The following is a 19,104-nucleotide window of genomic DNA, read 5'->3' as shown; positions in this document are numbered from 1 at the left end:
TTTCATCAAGTTAAACCTTGGTTCTTCGTTTTAAGGATTCAGTGGAACCACATCAGTGCAGTTGACTATAAAAATGCTCCTAAGTTTAGCTTAGGCTGGAAAACATGGAATGGGTTAAAGAGATTCCTTTGACATGTGTAATCGTCTACTGCTTGTTTTTACCTTGTCCAAAAATGAGGACAAGAAAAACTAGCTCATGCTATTCATAGGATTTGCTTGTTTGAATTGCTGTGAGATTTATTTCCATATATTGAACTTTTTTTGGAGTCACAAGCTTTTCTATGGCACACCTCCAATTTACTAATACAGTAAAGTATGCTAAAGTTTGCAGTGCCATGCATAAAGTTGCAAGGATAATTTATTGAGCTGGGATGGACAGTGGCAAATAGAGAAGCAAATTGACAAGAGAGTTTTCAACTTTCATTTTTGATACTATCCTAGTCTACCTAAAAACGAAATTATTTTATTTGGTCAGTTGACCTCTACTTAATATGCAGTAAAATGATTTGCTATACTGTAATAAGGAAAAGAAAAAGAAAACCCCCTGGTGACATTATACTGACAGAACAGAATGAAAAATCAGAGACATTGTATTACTTCATTTTTTATGTTCTTGTATTGGTATGATGTTAAAATGTGAGCACAATTGACTGAATATATTTGGTTTTGCTTTTACCTTCTTATGATAAATTATTTTATTTGATATTATTTAAAGGGCAACTCGCCATGGAATATCTGACCATAGTTTAGAACAGCCAGTTAAAATAGAGTGATAGGCAATCTAGTCATACTCAAAGTAGACCCATTGAACTCAATAAATTTAAGTAAGCTTAGTCCATTGTGAAGACCCGGGAGGGGGAGGGACATTTCTTCCCAAATTTTCCAGTACCTCCCTGCCTAGTCTTTCACATCTTTAATAGCAATTCTGAGAGAGTCACACCTGTCAAAAAATAATCTAGGCTGGGGATTGTGGAAAATTCCGCAAGAAGTTTTTTTTTGGGGGGGGGATGTCTAGGGCTGCAGTCCTATGCTGCATACTTACTTGGGAGTAAGTCTCACTTAAACCACTATAAAGATGCTTGGGATTAGGTTTTTGGGTGGAGGTAGCTGATGTAACAGTGTCTAAGAGACTGAGAACCTCTGGTCCAAATCTCATCCTTCTCCCACCTGTAAAATGGGGCAGGAGAATTCTGATTTACCTTACAGGATTATTGTAGGCTTACAAGAAGAAAATGCATATGAAGTGCATAGAATTTAAAAATGCTGTACAATGGCTCCCATTACGGTATTATAAGTTTTTCTTTTCTTTTCTGTTACAATAATAAACTGTAAAAACCTTTAACAAACACTGGAGCACTGGTGTTCTTGTCTCGTTTCCCTTCTCGAGTGCACACTTCTGTTGCAAGACACCGAAACACTACCAAACTTCTCTCCTTAGTGTACCATGTACCGAAGGTGGGATCAATGCGGGGGCACCTTTGCCAACATACATTATGAAAAGCATCCAAGTATCTGCAAATCTGTCCTTCGCTTTAGGTTCTCTGCTAGCTCTCTGGTGCTGCGTAAGCATCTTGTTTAAAGTGTGCTTGGAAAGCCAAACCTTTACTGAAAAGCCTGCTGTCTTCCAGCATCATGCCATTTCTGCTAGAGCAGCTACCAACACGAAACACAATCAGATCTTCATGCACTAGTTCTCCTTTTTGCATTTCTCAAAGTGATAACAGTGCTGGTGTTGGACCCATAACATCCATTTGCCCGGTTACCCGTGAAGCTAAATGCTGCCATCCAGAATCTGTGGATGCCCGGGAAAGTCCACAAGTGAAATAAGAGTTCCCACTTCCTCGCACTCCCACCAAACTTAGGCAATACATACGGTACTTGTTAATATAATGAAGCAGTATTGGTGTCAGGTGCCACTACCTTAAGAGAAGCTTCCTTAACTCTTACAAAGTTTGAGTGTAGTGGCTGCTGAATTCACAGCTCTTTCCCCCCCCCCCCCACTGCTTGTCTGTCATAGCAAAGCCCAGCTCCTAGTTCTGCTCCCACACTATCTTGGTTCTGTGCTGCTCACTAAAGTTTGTGATATCAAGACCAGGGCTTTTTTCCCCAGCCGGAACTCACCGGAACTCAGTTCTGGCACCTCTCAGGTAGGTGCCATTGCCATTTTAAGAGAACAATGGAGTAGTTCATGGTGAGTTCCAGCACCTGTTTTTCTAGAAAAACAGCACTGATCAAGACCTTATACACAAAAGGAGATAGCCCTCTCAAAATAAGATGACATAATGCATGCATTTTCGAACTGTGTTGACCTGTCCAAAGGCCTGCCTCTGTGCATTTTATGGGCAAATGAGATAATCTGCATAGCTGCCAAGTTATCCCTTTTTTAAGGGAAATTCCCTTATGCTGAATAGGCTTCCTCGTGAGAAAAGGGAAAACTTGGCAGCTATGATAATCTGTGCACTCTGAAATCATAACAGTGCCTTGTCTTGAAAACACTTCCTAAACTTACCATCTTCCAGTAATCTGTAATGCCCTTGTCCCCCCAAATACACCTCCCCCCACACACTTATGCGCATCTGACTTGTGTGCCCGTATTTTACCCTGCATTAAATACATGGCTGTACATGCAAGTAAAAATCAAGTAAATGAACACTATAGCACCTTCCAATTCAAACCAAGTCATTTATTATCAAGTGCAATACAGATATTTCCAGTTAATAATATATCTTTATTTAATGTATGATACTTAAGTGAAGGTGCACGCGTGTTCACATTTAATGAAAAAGGTTGGGAAAGCACATTGAACTGTATGAGCGCAAGACTTCGCTTCACAGGTGTGCATGCACTTACCCGATAAAAGGTGATCTTTCAAGCACTCCTTCCTTGCCAGGCAATAATTGTAGTGATGTGTACACTACACAAGACAGTACACATGACTTAAACCTCTCCTACGTTTATTGCGTTTCCTAATGTGTGTGGCACAGAATCATGTTACAATCAAATGAGATTACAGTGTTTTATTCCATACAACATGAACCCTGAGTGGTGGTTAGATTTGTGAAAAATACCACCAGTGATGCCTTGTAGATAGACAGCTTCAGTGTGGATTGCCCCATAGTTGGCCAAGAAGCACAGGCCTTGTGGAACCAGGGATAGAGGCCTAAGAGGAGTACCATGAAGACAAGAGGGTTTAGATGAAGTGGGAGGCTGGGAAACAGCTTCTCACAGGTTCTGAGGGGATAGACAGATATGTGAGCTGCTGTCAGGAAGGCAACAAACAGGAAAAATGAGCTTTGTGAGGTAGCTCGCTGAAGTGGCAAAGAGCTGAATTGCCCACATTTATTGGAACCTACCAGTCACATTCCAGCATCCCTTTGCAATGTTTTCCCCCCCCTCAGTAACCATGTGACATTGTTGTCATAAAAATGCCAGCCTGCATTTTACTTCTCTTCCCTCATTTAATCTGGATTTACCATTTTCCAGGGAAATCTGCTAAGTAAAAGAAGCCTGTTGCCAATAACCCCTTTGCAATATATCTCAATTACCTGTTAGCAAAATAAGCTATGAGGAAGCACCCATTATTGTTAAGTGGGGTGGGGGGGGCAGGAAGAGAAGGGAAATACGAAGATGACAGTCACTTCAAACTGGTAATCTTGCATCTGAATTAACAGATTAATGTATAGTGAATTTAGAAAAGTAACTTATTCCAGACGTTTTCTAAAGGCACCTTCCAATATTACATTTTCCTACTTGCATTTAATAATACCTGTAGGAAGGTGAGAAAATGTGTGCCACTGGTCTTTTTTAGTCAGAAAGGTCTGATTCCAGAGCCTGAGAATTGCATGACGTATGGAGCAGGTTATGCAAGTCCCTTATTTGCAACAAACACTTCTATCATTACAAAGATGCCCATTTGTGACCAATTTCTGGTTACTTCCAAAGTGGTGAAACTGGGTTAATTTAATGACGGGATTCTCCAGTCTTGCCTGAGACTAGAAAGTATCCTCCTTTCATTGTTTAATTGATGGTATTTCCATGGGCGTACCCAGGATCAAAACTAGGGGGGGGCAAGGGGAGGGGCCAAGGCACGGAAGGGGAGGGGCCACAAAGTGGGCGGGAACAGCGAACTCGTGCTCCGCCGGGCTGTGCCCCTCCCTAGAAGCAGGGCTGGTGGGCGGAGGCGGAGCCCAGCCCAGCGGAGCGCGAGTTCAGTGTTCCCGCCCGCCGCGCCGCGCTCTCTGGTTCCCCACCGCGCTTGGCCTTGCCAGAGGGCGCGACGGGGAGCTGGAGGGAGGGCGCAGCGTGGCGGGCGGGAACGGCGAACTCGCGCTCCGCCGGGCTGTGCCCCTCCCTAGCAGCAGGGCTGGTGGGCGGAGGCGGAGCCCAGCCCAGCGGAGCGCGAGTTCGGCGTTCCCGCCCACCGCGCCGCGCTCCCTGGTTCCCCGCCGCGCTTGGCCTTGCCTGAGGGCGCGCCGGGGAGCTGGAGGGAGGGTGTGGCGCGGTGCGGCGGGAATGGCGAACTCGCGCTCCGCCGGGCTGTGCTCCGCCTCTGCCCACCAGCCCTGCTTCTAGAGTAGGGCAGCTGCCCTAACTTGCCGAATGGTGGGTACGCCCTTGGGTATTTCTGTGCCCTCCAACGACCCTTCTGTGGGCATCTTACAACAACAACAAAAATACAACTATAAATCGTAAAAACAAGAATAAATAATGCAGAAGGAGAGAGAAAAACGACGACCTCAGACTCTCAAGAAATAGCAATTAAACTTATTTTAAAAAACCCGTAAAGTAGTTGTTGTTGTTGAATTACAGAAGGCCTGGCGTTTTTTTTTTAAAAGGAGTCTTTTCACCTTATGTCCAATTAACCAAGGCAAAAAAAGGCGCCAAATATTCCTCCGCGGGGAGGAATTACAATGTGTGTTTTTGCGGGTCGGAGGGCTCCGCGCGCTTAAGTCCACGCCAGCCTTGCCTTGATCCTCGAGGGAGAGGCTTGCAGCAGCGGCCTCGGGTGTTTGCAGCAAAGGCCGGCAGCTCCCCTGTGGCTGCAGCGATGGCCTCCTGACCTTTCGCTGTCCTTCCTGCGTCGCGGCGGGGCCCGCCCGGAGCCAAATGCTGCCGTAAGCCGGCCACGAGCGTGCAAGGAAGGGAGCAGCCGCGCAGGTTTTGCCTCGCTGGCCCGTCATTATTTTCTTCTGCGCTGCGCTTGCAAGCAAGCTAGCTCTGGGAGAAGGAGGAGGAGGAGGAGAAGAGGTGCGGCGGTGGCGGGGGGAACCGGGGGGGAGAGAGGAGCAGCCCGAGCCGCCCTCCCCAGCCGGATGGGCGGCCAATGGCACGCGGAGAGCTCGAGAGGGCGTTGCAGGCGGAGGGAACACACGGGAGGTGACAGCTCAAACTCCTCCTATTCTCACAATGCTCAGGAGCGCATTGTGGTGAACATGGCAGATGAGGAAGATTAAGACCCGCCGAGCTGCTGCTGCTGCTGCTGCTTCCTCCTCCTCCTCCTGACCACCGAGCCACTTGTTGGCTGCCCTGAGGTCCCTTTGGTGGAATGGTGCAGGGCTCTTGCCAAGGGAGGCAGCGGTAGCCGAGCGAGCGGCCGGGTTGCGCGCGCGCGCTTGCGTGTGTGTTGAATTCATTTATTAATTCTGTGTGTGTGGAAGGCGGGCAGGACCAGGAAGCGCTACGAATTCGGGGTTTGGCTCTGCGTGTGATGATCCGGCTATGGAGGGGCAGCGTCGGGGAGCTGAGGAAGAGGCTGATGCTTGGCCGGTGAGGCGGCGGGCGCGCCAGGGGCCCGCGGCCAGGGGCACAGCCGGCAGCCGTCGCCGCTGCTGCCGGGACCGGGCGCCGCTCGCTCTGTGCAGCAGCAGCAGCAGTAGTTCGCAGCTGGGACTGGGCGCCCTTTGCATTGCAACTCCGCATTGCTCGTATTATTGCGGCTCCGCGTGAAAGGGAGGAGGAGGAGGAGGGCCAGCCAGGAGGAGGAAAGGAAAAGCGGGGGGGAGGCATCGAGAGGGGAAGGGCAGATCGCAGCAAGGAGGATTGGAGGAGGAGAAGAGGGGGCAGCCGCCCGCAGCAATAGCAGCCATGCTGCCCGGGGTGGGTGTGTTCGGCACCAGCCTGACCGCCCGGGTCATCATCCCTCTGCTAAAGGACGAGGGCTTTGCGGTCAAGGCGCTCTGGGGCCGCACTCCGGAGGAGGCGGAGGAGCTGGCCAAGGAGATGAGCGTGCCTTTCTACACCAGCCGGATAGACGAGGTCCTACTGCACCAGGATGTGGATCTGGTCTGCATCAACCTGCCGCCGCCGCTGACCAGGCAGATCGCCGTCAAAACTCTGGGTGAGTCGACATCGTCGCCCGGCTTTTTTGGGGTGGGGGCGGAGGCCCTGCCCTGGAGCGGGGGTTTGGGGTGGAGAGAAGAGGTGGCTTCTTGAAAGGGGAGGCGCCGTGGGTTCAACCATGTTTGGAAATCCATTGCCTTGAGTGGGGTCCTGTTGCAGCAACCCCTTGCGGAGAAGGGAAAGAAGCTCTGCACATGCCCATAGGCAGGGACTTGTTGTTATTACTCCTTATGCTCCAGAACCATAGGGAGAAGAGCCGTAGCTCACGTGCTTTGCCCGCAGAAGGTCTCTCTGGTTCAATCTTTGGAATCTTCAGGTAGGAATAGGAAGTTTTCCTGCCTAAAACGTCAGACAGCCGCTGCCAGTCTGTGAAGACAATGCTGGCCAGTGGTCAGTCTTGGAATAAAGCAGCTTCCTTAGGTGACCTGATGCAAAGTGTTCTTATCAGAGGCATTATGCTGCTGAGTATTAGTTGCTGGGGAGCATGGGCAGGAGAATGCAACTGTGCCTAGGCATCTGATTGGCCACAGAATGCAGGACTAGATGGGCCTTTGGTCGGATCCAGCAAGGCTAGTTTTAGGTCCTTTAGAGCTGACTCTTCCACAAAAAGAAGGTTCCAATCCTCCTGAGGTTATTTTAAGTCCCAGGCATGGAGGGTCATCTCAAAACATTCCTCTATTCTTTGTGATTTGGCCCGAGGTAATTTATAAAACTCAAGTCTTTTTGGAAGCCTCAGTTCTAGTCTGCAAACTCTAATCCTAGGAGGATTAACTGGTGAAGAAAAGGTCCTCTGCACACACACAAAGGTAGCCTTGGCTGATTTTTGGCACTGGAAACGGGCTCCACTGCTGAGTCTTGGAGAACCTTCAAGTGAGGTGTAGTAATTAGTGGAACATAGCCCTTGACAGGCTCTAATTTAAAGCTCAGGGAGGAGCTCTGAGTCTATCCTCTCACATTTTTTCCGAACACACCTCAATGGTTATTTCTGGTTGGGATGGAATTCCTCTTTCCAAGGTGCCTCTTTGAAGCCATGAGTTGCCTATGCTTCTTTACTTATCTTATTTGTATCCCACCATTTGTCAATAAACTGAGGGCCAGCATGTTTTGTCATTGTCTGAAAGCTAAGATAAAAATATCACAACTACAAAAACTATGTGAGAGAACAGCTATGCCAAGAGAAAGTAGATGGCTGAAAATCACCCACCTGGAGAGCTTCATGACTTGAGTGGGGATTTAAATTTACAGTGTTTCTGGTTCAACACCATCATGCCACATTTTTAAATGACACTGTCCTGCCTCTTTCTTGTGCTCCATTATTTCTGTTTTGGTGCTAGTGAGTAAGACATTCCGGGTATTAGTCTTTCATGTACATTTACTCAGCACCCAGTGTGTTCCCACAGCTAGTTTTTGAGGCCACAGCCCATATCGATCCTGTAGTTTCTTGACAACAACTACTGCTTGAAGTGTTCTTTTTCATGAAACCAATATCAGTCTGACTACAAAATGTAAGCTGCATTCACTTCATGCTTCAGAATGGTGTGAATGTTTGAGATGGCTGTGGCACATGTGCAGATGGGTGTGCATGTGCAGATGAGCCTCATGAATAGTTTGGGAAGGGGGAGGAGTTTTCAGGGGAACATGTGAACATGCCTTTCTCTGATGTGAACAACACTGTGCCGATGTGGCTTAAAACTCAGCAGAGGAAAATAGTTTTGCTGCATTTTAAGTCGCTAATGTGAACATACCTAAAGAGTAGGAATTGCGAATGCTGAGAGAGCTGTGAAATAACTATGGCCATATCTAGCTAGAAATAAATGTCGTTTTTAACTTTCAGTTGCTACAAAAATGTCACCTGATATGTTCTTTTCTTTTCGGTGAGGGAGGGGAGAAATCTTTTGTTTCTTAGCTTTTATAATCAAGGGCAGCTGTTGTCCAATTGGGTGGAATTCTAATTTTGTTCCCATCCTCCCTGCTGAGGTCTAATGGGCAACACTAAGAGTAAGGTGGAGGCAGCTGACAAGCAATGCCAACCTCAAGATGGTTTTAAGAAAGCAGGCAGACTGACGGGTGAGGGGTGTCTGAGGAAAGACTGAGTTTAATGGAGTGGTGGTCTATTTGCCCTGATGGGTAGGCCTTCCTTTTGAGAAGTGCTTTATAGGTGTAATGCAACAAACCTGAGTGTAATGAATCACTCATTTAGTATGCCTGAAATAGGCCATGGAACTCTGCCACCTGGATATATTGGTATCATTTTACTTTGATATAAGAGGTGATGAACACAATAAAAATGGGCATAGTTTCCTTCCTTCCTTCCTTCCTTCCTTCCTTCCTTCCTACCTACCTACCTACCTACCTTCCTTCCTGTTATTTATAAGAATTTCCCCCCAAATATAAATACCTGCTTGTAGAAAGTATACTGTATAACGACAATAAAGGTAAAGGGGCCCCTGACCATCAGGTCCAGTCGTGTCCGACTCTGGGGTTGCGGCGCTCATCTCGCTCTATAGGCCGAGGGAGCCGGCGTTTGTCCACAGACAGCTTCCGGGTCATGTGGCCAGCATGACAAAGCTGCTTCTGGCGAACCAGAGCAGCGCGCGGTAACGACAATAATAACAACAATTTATTTATTTATACCTTGACCCATCTTGCTGGGTTTCCCCAGCCACTCTGGGCAGCTTCCAACAGAATATTAAAACAAAAACAAAAAACCAAACATTAAAAACTTCTCTAAACAGGGCTGTCGTCAGATGTCTTCTAAAAGTTAGATACTGTAGTTGTTTATTTCTTTGACATCTTATGAGAGGGCGCCACTACCGAGAAGGCCCTCTGCCAGGTTCCCTGTAACCTCACTTCTTGCAGTGAGGGAACCGCCAGAAGGCCCTTGGCGCTGGACCTCATTGTCTGGGCTGAACGATGGGGATGGAGATGCTCCTTCAGGTATACTGGACCGAGGCCATTTAGGGCTTTAAAAGTCATCACCAACACTTTGAATTGTGCTCGGAAACGTACTGGGAGCCAATGTAGGTCTTTCAGGACTGGTGTTATATTGTCTCGGGGGCCACTTTATTGTATAAGAGAGCAATTTACTTTGATGTTTGGGATTGTGGAGGTGTTTTTTCTTTGGGAAGGGCTGTGGCTCAGTGGAAGAGCACATGCTTTCCATACGAAAGGTTCCAGGTTCGAAACAATTCCCCCCCCCGAAGCAAATAACATGAAAATAAACGTTACATTGCTGAAAGTGGCTTTTATGTTGTGTGAAATCGCAAATACAGTGTGCAAACGTTGGGAAAAGGAAATAATCTGTTTTATAATCTGAAAATTATATGAGTTTAGCAAGAGAGATGCAGGATCATGAACATCAGTCAACCGATATGTGTCAGTGACACTCACATAGCTATGTTTCTCATGGCGCTGCAAGTCAGAGAGCAGTAAGGCCAGTAACACAGCGTTTCTCAACCGCTGTTCCGCGGCACACTAGTGTGCCGCGAGACGCTGGCTGGTGTGCCGCGACGTGCGGCGACGAGAAGGGCGATTTGCATTGTCACGTGCCTGGCGGCCGCCAATAAAAAAACGCTAACCCGCCAAAAAGCCATATTTCTCCTCCTCTTTCCCAAAGCTCAGTGCAAACGAGCCTGGCGGCCACCAATACACAACGCTGACCCGCCGGAAAGCAATATTTGGCAAGTGTTTCTTACAGTCATAATTATAATATAGGGCGGCACAGAGTTAAATTTTTTAACTTTTTTAATGGTGGTGTGCCTCGTGATTTTTTTCACGGAACAAGTGTGCCGTGGCCCAAAAAAGGTTGAGAAACACTGCAGTAACAGATACAAACTATGATTTACAAAGCAACATACTGTAATGCAAGGGTTCACAAGCTGCAGCCCGTGGACTACCAGTGAGCTTCATTCAGGTGGTCCGTAGCAAGTTTGTATTCATATTGATTGTAAATTGCATTTTGAATGCTTCTTTTATTTCTTATACATTGTATTGCAATGTTGCAATACAACATGTAAGAGGCACTTTGCAATGATTAAAAAAGCAGAAATATAACAACAAAATAAATTAAGATTGCAGGTAGATACCAAAACAGTAAGAGAAATAGTAAGCACACTAAGGAACAGATGCTAGCTAAAAAGTGCTAGTTGAAAATAAACTGTCCTTAAGAGCACACTTAAAAGCTGGCAACCAAAGGGACACATGCATGTCTGTAGGAAGGTTGTTCCACGATTTGTTGCGAAGTTGAAAAGGCCATTGCTCCTATTTCCACCAAGCAAAATTCATATGGTGGAGGAATAACAAGAAGAGCCTTAGAAGCTGACAGAAGTTCTCAAAAGCTTTCTTATCTGGGAGGTACTATAATTCCTGACATACCATTTGGTTCTAGGCCATTAAACACATCCAGCTAACAGCATGAATTGAATCTGGAAGCTGTTTTGGGGCGGGTGCAGGTGAACAATATTATATATCCTACTGGTCTCAACTGAATCTAGCATTCTTCAAGGGCAGTCCCATGTAAAGTACTTTATAAGTAATCCAAAGAAGTAAGTTTCACTACAATGCATGCACTAGCTTGAGGATGAATGGCGTTTGGATCCAATCCTGCAATAGCTAAGTGTTTGTACATTCCTGTTGCTGTGTTCTTCCCAGAGACTAAGAGTTATTTTTATTTTTTAACATACTAGGGTCTCTTTGGTTGGGCCTATTTCTTCTGTATAACTCCAGCCGAAGCAGGCTTTATGTGATAGGTATAATTATTCAATCCTAAACAGAGAAAAGCCCTGTGAAAACTACAGTTTTGCTGTTAATAGAAGATGGGTCCTTAATCAGGAGACCTGTGAAAGAATTCACTGAACTCAGGACTCGTAAATAGGAACATAGGAATCCGTCTATTAGAGGGTAACAAAGAAGAAATACCACTACGATTACTATTATTACTGTAGTTGTTTTTATAATAATGCAATATTTGACTGTACTAGTCCACAACGACCATGGCATGTAATTGTCAGGATGAGGGATGTGTTTGTTGTGTATGCCTTAAAAGAGGATGAAAATGTTTGTGAGCACGTGCAAAAAAGTGTGATTATTTTATTTCCCAATAAGAGGCATTCACCACATGTGTTTTTCAGCTGATGTTTCGTGTATATTTTTCAAAATGCCCAACAATTATTTCCCTTCAGTGTGTGACCAGAAATGCATAACCCTTTCTGGAAAGAAAGGAAGTGTCTTCACTTCTGCTTTTTGAACCCATCACACAATGTAGTGACTGTTTCAAGTTAACCTGGAATAGAAGGTGATGAACACAGGAACAGGAGCATATCCTCCTCGTAAGTTCCCGCCTTCTGGCCTTGCTCCTAACTTCTTAATAGCAGGCTGGTACTGAGAAATTCCTTCCAACCTAGCAGTTCAAAAGCATGTCAAAGTGCAAGTAGATAAATAGGTAGGCTACCACTCCGGCGGGAAGGTAAACGGCGTTTCCATGCGCTGCTCTGGTTCGCCAGAAGCGGCTTTGTCATGCTGGCCACATGACCTGGAAGCTGTACGCCGGCTCCCGCGACCAGTAAAGCGAGATGAGTGCCGCAACCCCAGAGTCTTCTGCGACTGGACCTAACGGTCAGGGGTACCTTTACCTTTTACAGTACTGAGAAATTAAGCAGGGAAGGTTTTCCTGTCTTTTTAGCTCCTTTCATTAAACTGCAATTTATTTTTGTCATTTTGCTGTTAAAAGCTCAGGCATGGGTACAGGACCTGAATGAGGTAGCAACCCTAGTTTTTTTTTTTAGACCACCCCCTCTGTTCCTTCCCAAGGTGCCCCCAGTCTGTCACTGTTTTGCTGGAGGGAGTCAAGCACTGGCAAAACTTGGTGAAAACCTGCTCAGATTTTGAGTACATACATTTTGGAATATGCATGGAACTGAAACACCCATGCGATTGTACTGTATTCTCAATTTTAAAAATGAGAATTGGGCGCCTACCATTAAAAAATATGGCCCTGTGTTGTGTTCAGACACATACTAAAATACATTTTATGTCAGATAAATACATATATACATACGGAATTATGTTACTGGCTTTTGGAACGTCTTGTGTAAAATGTTTTCCCTCTGTCAAGAAGATTTCCTGTGGTTTTTCTCTCGGTTTTCTGTGTGCAGTTTGAGGCCCTTTGAATACAAGCAACCTTTGGGAAAGAATATGACCAGCTGTCTATGAAATTGACAAACATATTTTTAGATTCTAAAATCAAATCCTGACAATATCGTTTCATGGAGTGGCCTTTGGCAGCTTGCCAGAAGTACTTTTATTGCATCATTATTGTTTGCAGCATATTCAGTAATGCTGCATTACTACCAGACAGACCGGTCATGCTAAAGGTTCATTAGCAATGTCATGGATAATTAGTGAGCCAATTTTGGCATAAAGTAGTTGTCTAGCCTGTTCCTAAATGCATTTACTTGGAAGTAAAGGCTCCTGATTTCAGCAGACTCAGTTCTAAGAAAGTGCTTGTAGGATCAGTCTTTGGGGACGAGAATGAAATAAAAGCTCTTGTGTTATCTTGGTCTAGTATTCAGACTCTCAGATGTTAAGAATCTTGACTAAGCACTGATACAATTATTTTCAAAAAGAACAAAGTACTATGAAGTACCGTTTTTTATTAGAGGACCAATCAATCGGATCAGTATTGTATTTCAGTTTAGTTTTACGTCAGTAAATAATACACAGATGCTGGTCCTCATGGAAAGCATCTTGAAGATATTTTACTCTCCCTATAATTGCCCTAAAAAGTGCACTTATTCACAATCATTGTACATCATACTTTTTTCTTTTTCTTTTTTATAAAAGGGAACATCAATAGATGGGACTGGAGTGCTTCTTCTCTCCCAGCTCCCTCTCCCCCTCAGTTCCTGGCAAGTATCTTTTTAGTGGCTATTAATATGTCTCCTATCGGTTGTCATTATTTTGATATACGGTTAAAGAAAGTAAAGCTTAACAGCATGAACAGTTTGCCCTTCATGACCCAGGATTCACATGCCTCTGAGAGCACCTCTCTTTCTATTGCTCCCTATCTTCCTCTCAGGCCCTGATCCAAGTTCCAGTCCTGAGACCATGGCGAGGAGAAGTACGGTAGTTTTACATCAGTCCCCATGAAGCTATGGACTAATGTCCTCCCTGACTCACAGATCTGTGCTGTTCCTTGTTGCCTTCTGGAGGTGATGCAAAACCCATCTCTGTTGTTTGGCTCAGATGCCCAGTTTCTTCTGATGCTCTTTTGCTGCTTTCGTTGGCTATTTGGTGTATTTTACTTCTCACTGTGGGCTGGCTTGAATGCTGGGGAAGTTTACCAACAACAGCTCCAATAAGTATCTCTATATTCCAGGGACAGTCCTGGATTTGCAGAAGCCGTCCAGGTTTCTGATTTGATCCTGGAATGTCACGCATTTCCTTAGGACCTCCCTGTTTTCATTGGAGAAGTGTTGGAGAGCGTGCAACAAATGACTTCTATTAATAAATAAAAATAATTTGTAGCCATTTTTGTCTTCGCAGTTTGAATAAAATGCCTGTCACGGGAAGGGGTCTCTAAAATATAAAAAGCGCCATGTATTGATCTCTTAGAACAGGTGTGTCAAACTCAAATTCATCGGGGGCCGCATCAGCAGTTTGGTCACCCTCAAAGGGCCGGTTGTATCTGTAGGACTATGTGTCCACTCTTTATTATCATAAATTATTGTCACTGCATTCAATTATTACTGTTTTTTTTGTAATAATGTCAGTAATAACTAGCTCTGAAAGCAGAAACATAGTCAGAATAATGGCAAGTAGATATTCAAATGTACAATTATTGTACAATTTATTGAAAAATGATTTTTGGTAACTGCACTGGGTGGTGGAGGCTCGCTAGGGTTTCATGCAGGAGCTTTGCAGAGCTACTGGTACCTGGAGTGGAGATGCTGGGGTCCTTCTACATGCAGCTCCACGCGGCGCTGCTGGGTGCTTTGTCTGTGCTTCAGCAGCAGCAGCCGTTTCCAGGCGCCGAGCTGTGGCAGGAGGAGGACGGTTCAAAGTGCTACAGAGCACTGCTGCGTCCCAGAGGCTCGGCACTCTCCGTGCGGCGCTGCTGGGCCCTGACCCGGCAAGCTGCCTCCTCCTTCTCCTGCAGTGGCTCGGGGCGCTCCACGCAGCGCCTTTCTAACATCCCCAGGCCCCAGCTGTTTGTCGGCGCTTTGTCGGCGCAGCACTTCAGCAGCAAGGTCCCGCTGCTGGGTCCCGCAGGCTGGGGCGCTCGGCGGGCCACATGACGAGGTCTGGCGGGCCGGATTTGGCCCCCGGGCCTTGTGTTTGACACCCGTGTCTTAGAATGATCTGTACTTCGGTTTTGGTTTTGGCTACTGTAAGGGGGAGGGCTTATAGGGAACAGCCCCCCCCCTCATCAGGAGCAGCACATCTCCCAGCAGTAATGAAAGCGAAGGGTTGGAAGGGGAAAGTCAGGAGACGGAGAGGGAGTGCCAGAGCTCTGGCAACATCCAAGAGCCACTGCTCCTCATACAGGAAGAGAGGGAGGGGGAAAGAGAGGATGGGACTCAGACGGGCCGGAGACCTCCCCCCCCCCCCCGACACCGGAATTAAGGACGAGGAGAAAGGGGAGGAGGTTCGCTGTCCCGCGACTCTTATGTTGGTCAAGGTCGCGAAAGGGGGCAGTGCCGGATTCTGAATCGGACTGATGAGACATGAAACCAGCAGCTCACTTCACTGTAAATAATGTGCACTATTAAAAGTTCCTGAAAGACAAGCATGTGGAGGGTCGTTACTCAATAGTAGTCGCAAAAACCCTGACAGCTACCTATGCCACTGCATCCTCCCATGCGCAGCCCAATACCACTCTTTTCTTTGACCATAGCACATTCCCTCTAAAAGGTCCCAGTTTCAGTCATTGGCATGTCCATGGAGAGTTGAGAAAGACTAGTGCCTGATGCCCTGGAGAACCTCTGTTTTGTCTATGTTAGATGGACCAGTGGTCTAGCTTAATACAGGCAGCTTTGTTTAACCATCCTACTTTGATGATTGGGCATGATACAAAGCATGATGGTGTGCATAGCTGTTAGATGAATTGGGAGATCCATGCACGTTTTGCATATGTAGATCCGGTCAGGCCAGTTTCTTGTCAGGTCCCCATATGTAGGCTAATATTTGTTGGTGACTGGATCTTAAAGCACCAGTATTCTTTTTTTTATAAACAATTTATTAAATTTTCCAGTTAAAACACATTTAAAGACACAAAACAAAACAAACAAACATTCAAAACAACACAATACCATACATCATTCTTTTTAACCTTCTCACAATCTTCTATTGACAATGCTCCGCCGAGCTTGACTTCCCTCCCTCCCCTCAATAGGTTTTCTAATCAGTTCTTATCTCGCAGTTCCTTAATATCTTCCCTTTAAAGTCAATTTGTAGGATTTATTTCAGTCCTGCAAGTGTTTTTAAACTTCTACAGTTCTTTTCCATATAGTCCACAAATTTACTCCAGTCTCTTAGGAACCTTGTTTCCCCTTGGTTCCGGATCCTGCTAGTCAGTCTCGCTAATTCTGCATAGTCCATCATTTTTGTCTGCCACTCTCCAATCGTCGGTAAGTCCTGGGTCTTCCATTTTTGGGCTAATAATGTCCTAGCCGCGGTTGTCGCATACAGAAATAATACATTATCCTCCTTTGTAATCTCTTGGCCTATCATTCCTAACAAAAATGCTTCAGGTTTTTTGGGGAAAGTATATTTAAAAATCTTCTTCAGTTCATTATATATCATTTCCCAAATTTCTTTAACTTTATCGCATTTCCACCACATATGATAAAAATCTCCTTCCTTCTCCTTACATTTCCAACACATTCTATTATTCATTCTATACATTCTAGATAGTTTCACTGGAGTTAAGTGCCATCTATATATCACCTTCCAAACATTCTCTTTCAAGGCGGTACATGCAGTAAATTTTAATGTTTGATTCCATAATTTCAACCACGCATCATATTCAATATTATGCCCAAAATCTTTTGCCCATTTTATCATCACCTCTTTTGTCAATTCATCTTTTGTATACCATTCTAACAACAAATTATACATTTTAGACAACAATTTTGTTCTGCCTTCTAGCAACTCTGTTTGGAATTTGGACCTTTTGTCCTCAAAACCTATCTTTTTGTCTTTTGAAAATATATCATTTATTTGATGGTATTGCAAACAGGTAGTCAGGGAGTCTTTAATTTCTTCATAAGGTTTCAATTTCCAGCCTTGTTCAGATTTCCTTAAAATTTCCTCATATGTCGGCCTCTCCCCTTCCATGTTAAAAGCACCAGTATTCTTTTTGTTGTTGTTTAGTCGTTTAGTCGTGTCCGACTCTTCGTGACCCCATGGACCATAGCACGCCAGGCACTCCTATGGGATGGCTCTATTTGCTCATGAGATGCATCCATGAGCTTCATTGTAGGCAAGTAATTGGCCATGCATTTTGCCATTGCTAAGTAGTGGCAAGCAAGAAAGAGGAGGAGGAGGAGAAAAGTGTCATCAGGCCCTATGGGGACCTCTCCTATTTGCACAGATGTGCATGTTAACTTAAATAATTTAAGTTAATGGCCTGGTTTGCAAATAACTTTAAGGCATAGTTTGTTTAACAAAACACAAATTAACTACAAGTTGTCCCAGAGATGGTCCCAGAGATGGTCAAACAAAGCATGGTTTTTTGTTTTCAGTTGCTCTTGCCTCATGCCAGGTATCCCCAAACTGCGGCCCTCCAGATGTTTTGGCCTACAACTCCCATGATCCCTAGCTAACAGGACCAGTGGTCAGGGATGATGGGAACTGTAGTCCAAAACATCTGGAGGGCCAAAGTTTGGGGATGGCTGCCTCATGCCTTTGTACTTTGGTGAACGTCAAACAGACCATAGTTAAGGAACAGTGCTGGATTCACATGTAAACATCATAGTTGAAATTAAACAAGATTTGTCAGCCAACAGCAAACAGCTGTGTTTTTTGGCAGTAAACAAGCCATAGTTAAACTGCTGGACTGGGTTCACACATAATGCTAAACTATGATTTACTCAACCATAGTTTAATCAACTGATGATAGTTTAATAAACTATAGTTTAGCATTGTGCATTAACCTGGAAATTAACGTTATTTTAAGTTCTGTATATTGCTTATGATTAACTATATTAAGGAAACATATATCATTAACATTTTAAATACATTAGGCTACTTATATTTAGATTTTTGATATTTTGAATTAATTTATGGTCCCACACTCCTTATTCTCTGTACACTCGGTTCCACCAATCTATAATGTCTTGCTGTGGGCCTCATTTGAACCCATATCACTATTCATTGGTTCTCTAATTACTTCCAAATTTCCTGTTAGCGTGCAGGACTGAAATGCCATTATTTAATTGACTAAAAATGATGGTCTCCTGTTATATTATTAGGAGCTATCATTATTTACATGCTCAATGAAAATAGTTGCTACATTTTACTAAGGTTAAGTATTTTCAGAACATTCATTCTGGAATATTAATAGAGTCCTTTTGTGTCTGAACTTGAATACAGACTGTTTTCCTCGGTCCTTTAAAAAACACACCAGGCTCATATTTTAATAGGGCTTTGTTCTTCTAAACAACTGCTGTGGTTCAGCCATTGATTATACCTTAGGTACATCAGTAGGATCAAGACAAGTTGGAATAATTTATGTGTCTGAAGTTAATCCCTAGCCTCCAGATGCTGCCAGTTCATCTATGCCAGAAATTATTTATCTTTGCGGTTCAAATAAATACTTGCAAACAGCAAATATTTTTATGTGTCTGAAAAAAGTCATGTTTCCTCCTGCTCTGGAGGGTAGGACTCAAACCAGTGGCTTCAAATGACAAGAAAGGAGATTCCGACTAAACATCAGGAAGAACTTTCTGACATGTTTGACAGTGGAATGGTCTCCCTCAGGAGGTTGTGGACTCTCCTTCCTTGGAGGTTTTTAAGCAGAAGTTGGATGGTCATTTTGTCATGGATGCTTTAACTGAGATTCCTGCATTGAAGGGGGTTGGACTAGATGACCCTTGGGGTTCCTTCCAAGGCTACAATGTCATGATGCAAAAGGATGCTCGGTTCCCTGCACCCAGCAAAGTGAACAAATCCTCAATACTTAGCTGTTCCTTTCTTTCTTCCAGTTTTGAGCCACAATAGTATCTCAATATTCTCAAAACACCTTTGTGGATTTAGTCCACTAGAAAATGAATGTCGTAATACCTGTGTCAGTTGTTTTTGGCAAAAAGTCCTGTACATGCCTGTTTTGAAGCAAATCCCATTGTGTCCAATGGGGCTTACTCCCAGGTAAATGAGTGTAGGATTGTGGCCGAAAACATTTAATGAACAGACACATGACAGAAAAGTATTAGGGTATGTGTTTAAGGTCCTATTTTGATGCTCGTAGCCACAACGTGTTCATAGCACTATCTTAAGAAGCCTTAATGGTTTTTGTGAAGCAGTTTAATAGAATTTTCTAATGTAATGCTGATTTGTATCAGTCCCTGTGTTGTCTTGTTTAAACAGACATCTTGTGCATTCCATTCAGTAATTCAGATCTACGGTAATTGCTCAATTAACCCCAAAGAAAGTAGGGTTAAATCCCCACCTGGTATCATTTTAGAGAGAATAGTATTGTTTCTGCTAATAGCCTGAAGTTTGTTGATTAACATGAGCAAGTTGAAATCCAATTGCAGAAGTGTGGAT

At 44.6% G+C, this 19,104-nt stretch overlaps 1 protein-coding gene across 2 annotated transcripts in view; it reads left to right on the top strand.

Moving 5' to 3' along the window:
- GFOD1 (Gfo/Idh/MocA-like oxidoreductase domain containing 1) overlaps positions 1 to 19,104 on the top strand; it is a 71,763-nt gene that overhangs the window by 10,713 nt on the left and 41,946 nt on the right. Inside the window, exon 1 of one of the 2 annotated variants that reach the window (XM_035126289.3) lies at positions 5,398 to 6,337. The exons of the other annotated variant lie outside the window; for it this stretch is intronic. Coding sequence (XP_034982180.1) covers positions 6,085 to 6,337 — 253 coding nt within the window. The 5' untranslated portion in view covers positions 5,398 to 6,084. Of the gene's footprint in view, positions 1 to 5,397; positions 6,338 to 19,104 lie in introns of those variants that run through there. 2 annotated transcript variants of the gene reach the window in all.

This window comes from Zootoca vivipara, chromosome 8, assembly GCF_965207765.1.
Source record: "Zootoca vivipara chromosome 8, rZooViv2.hap1.1, whole genome shotgun sequence".
Classification (NCBI taxonomy): Eukaryota; Metazoa; Chordata; class Lepidosauria; order Squamata; family Lacertidae; genus Zootoca; species Zootoca vivipara.
This window is presented reverse-complemented; position numbering and strand designations above follow the sequence as displayed.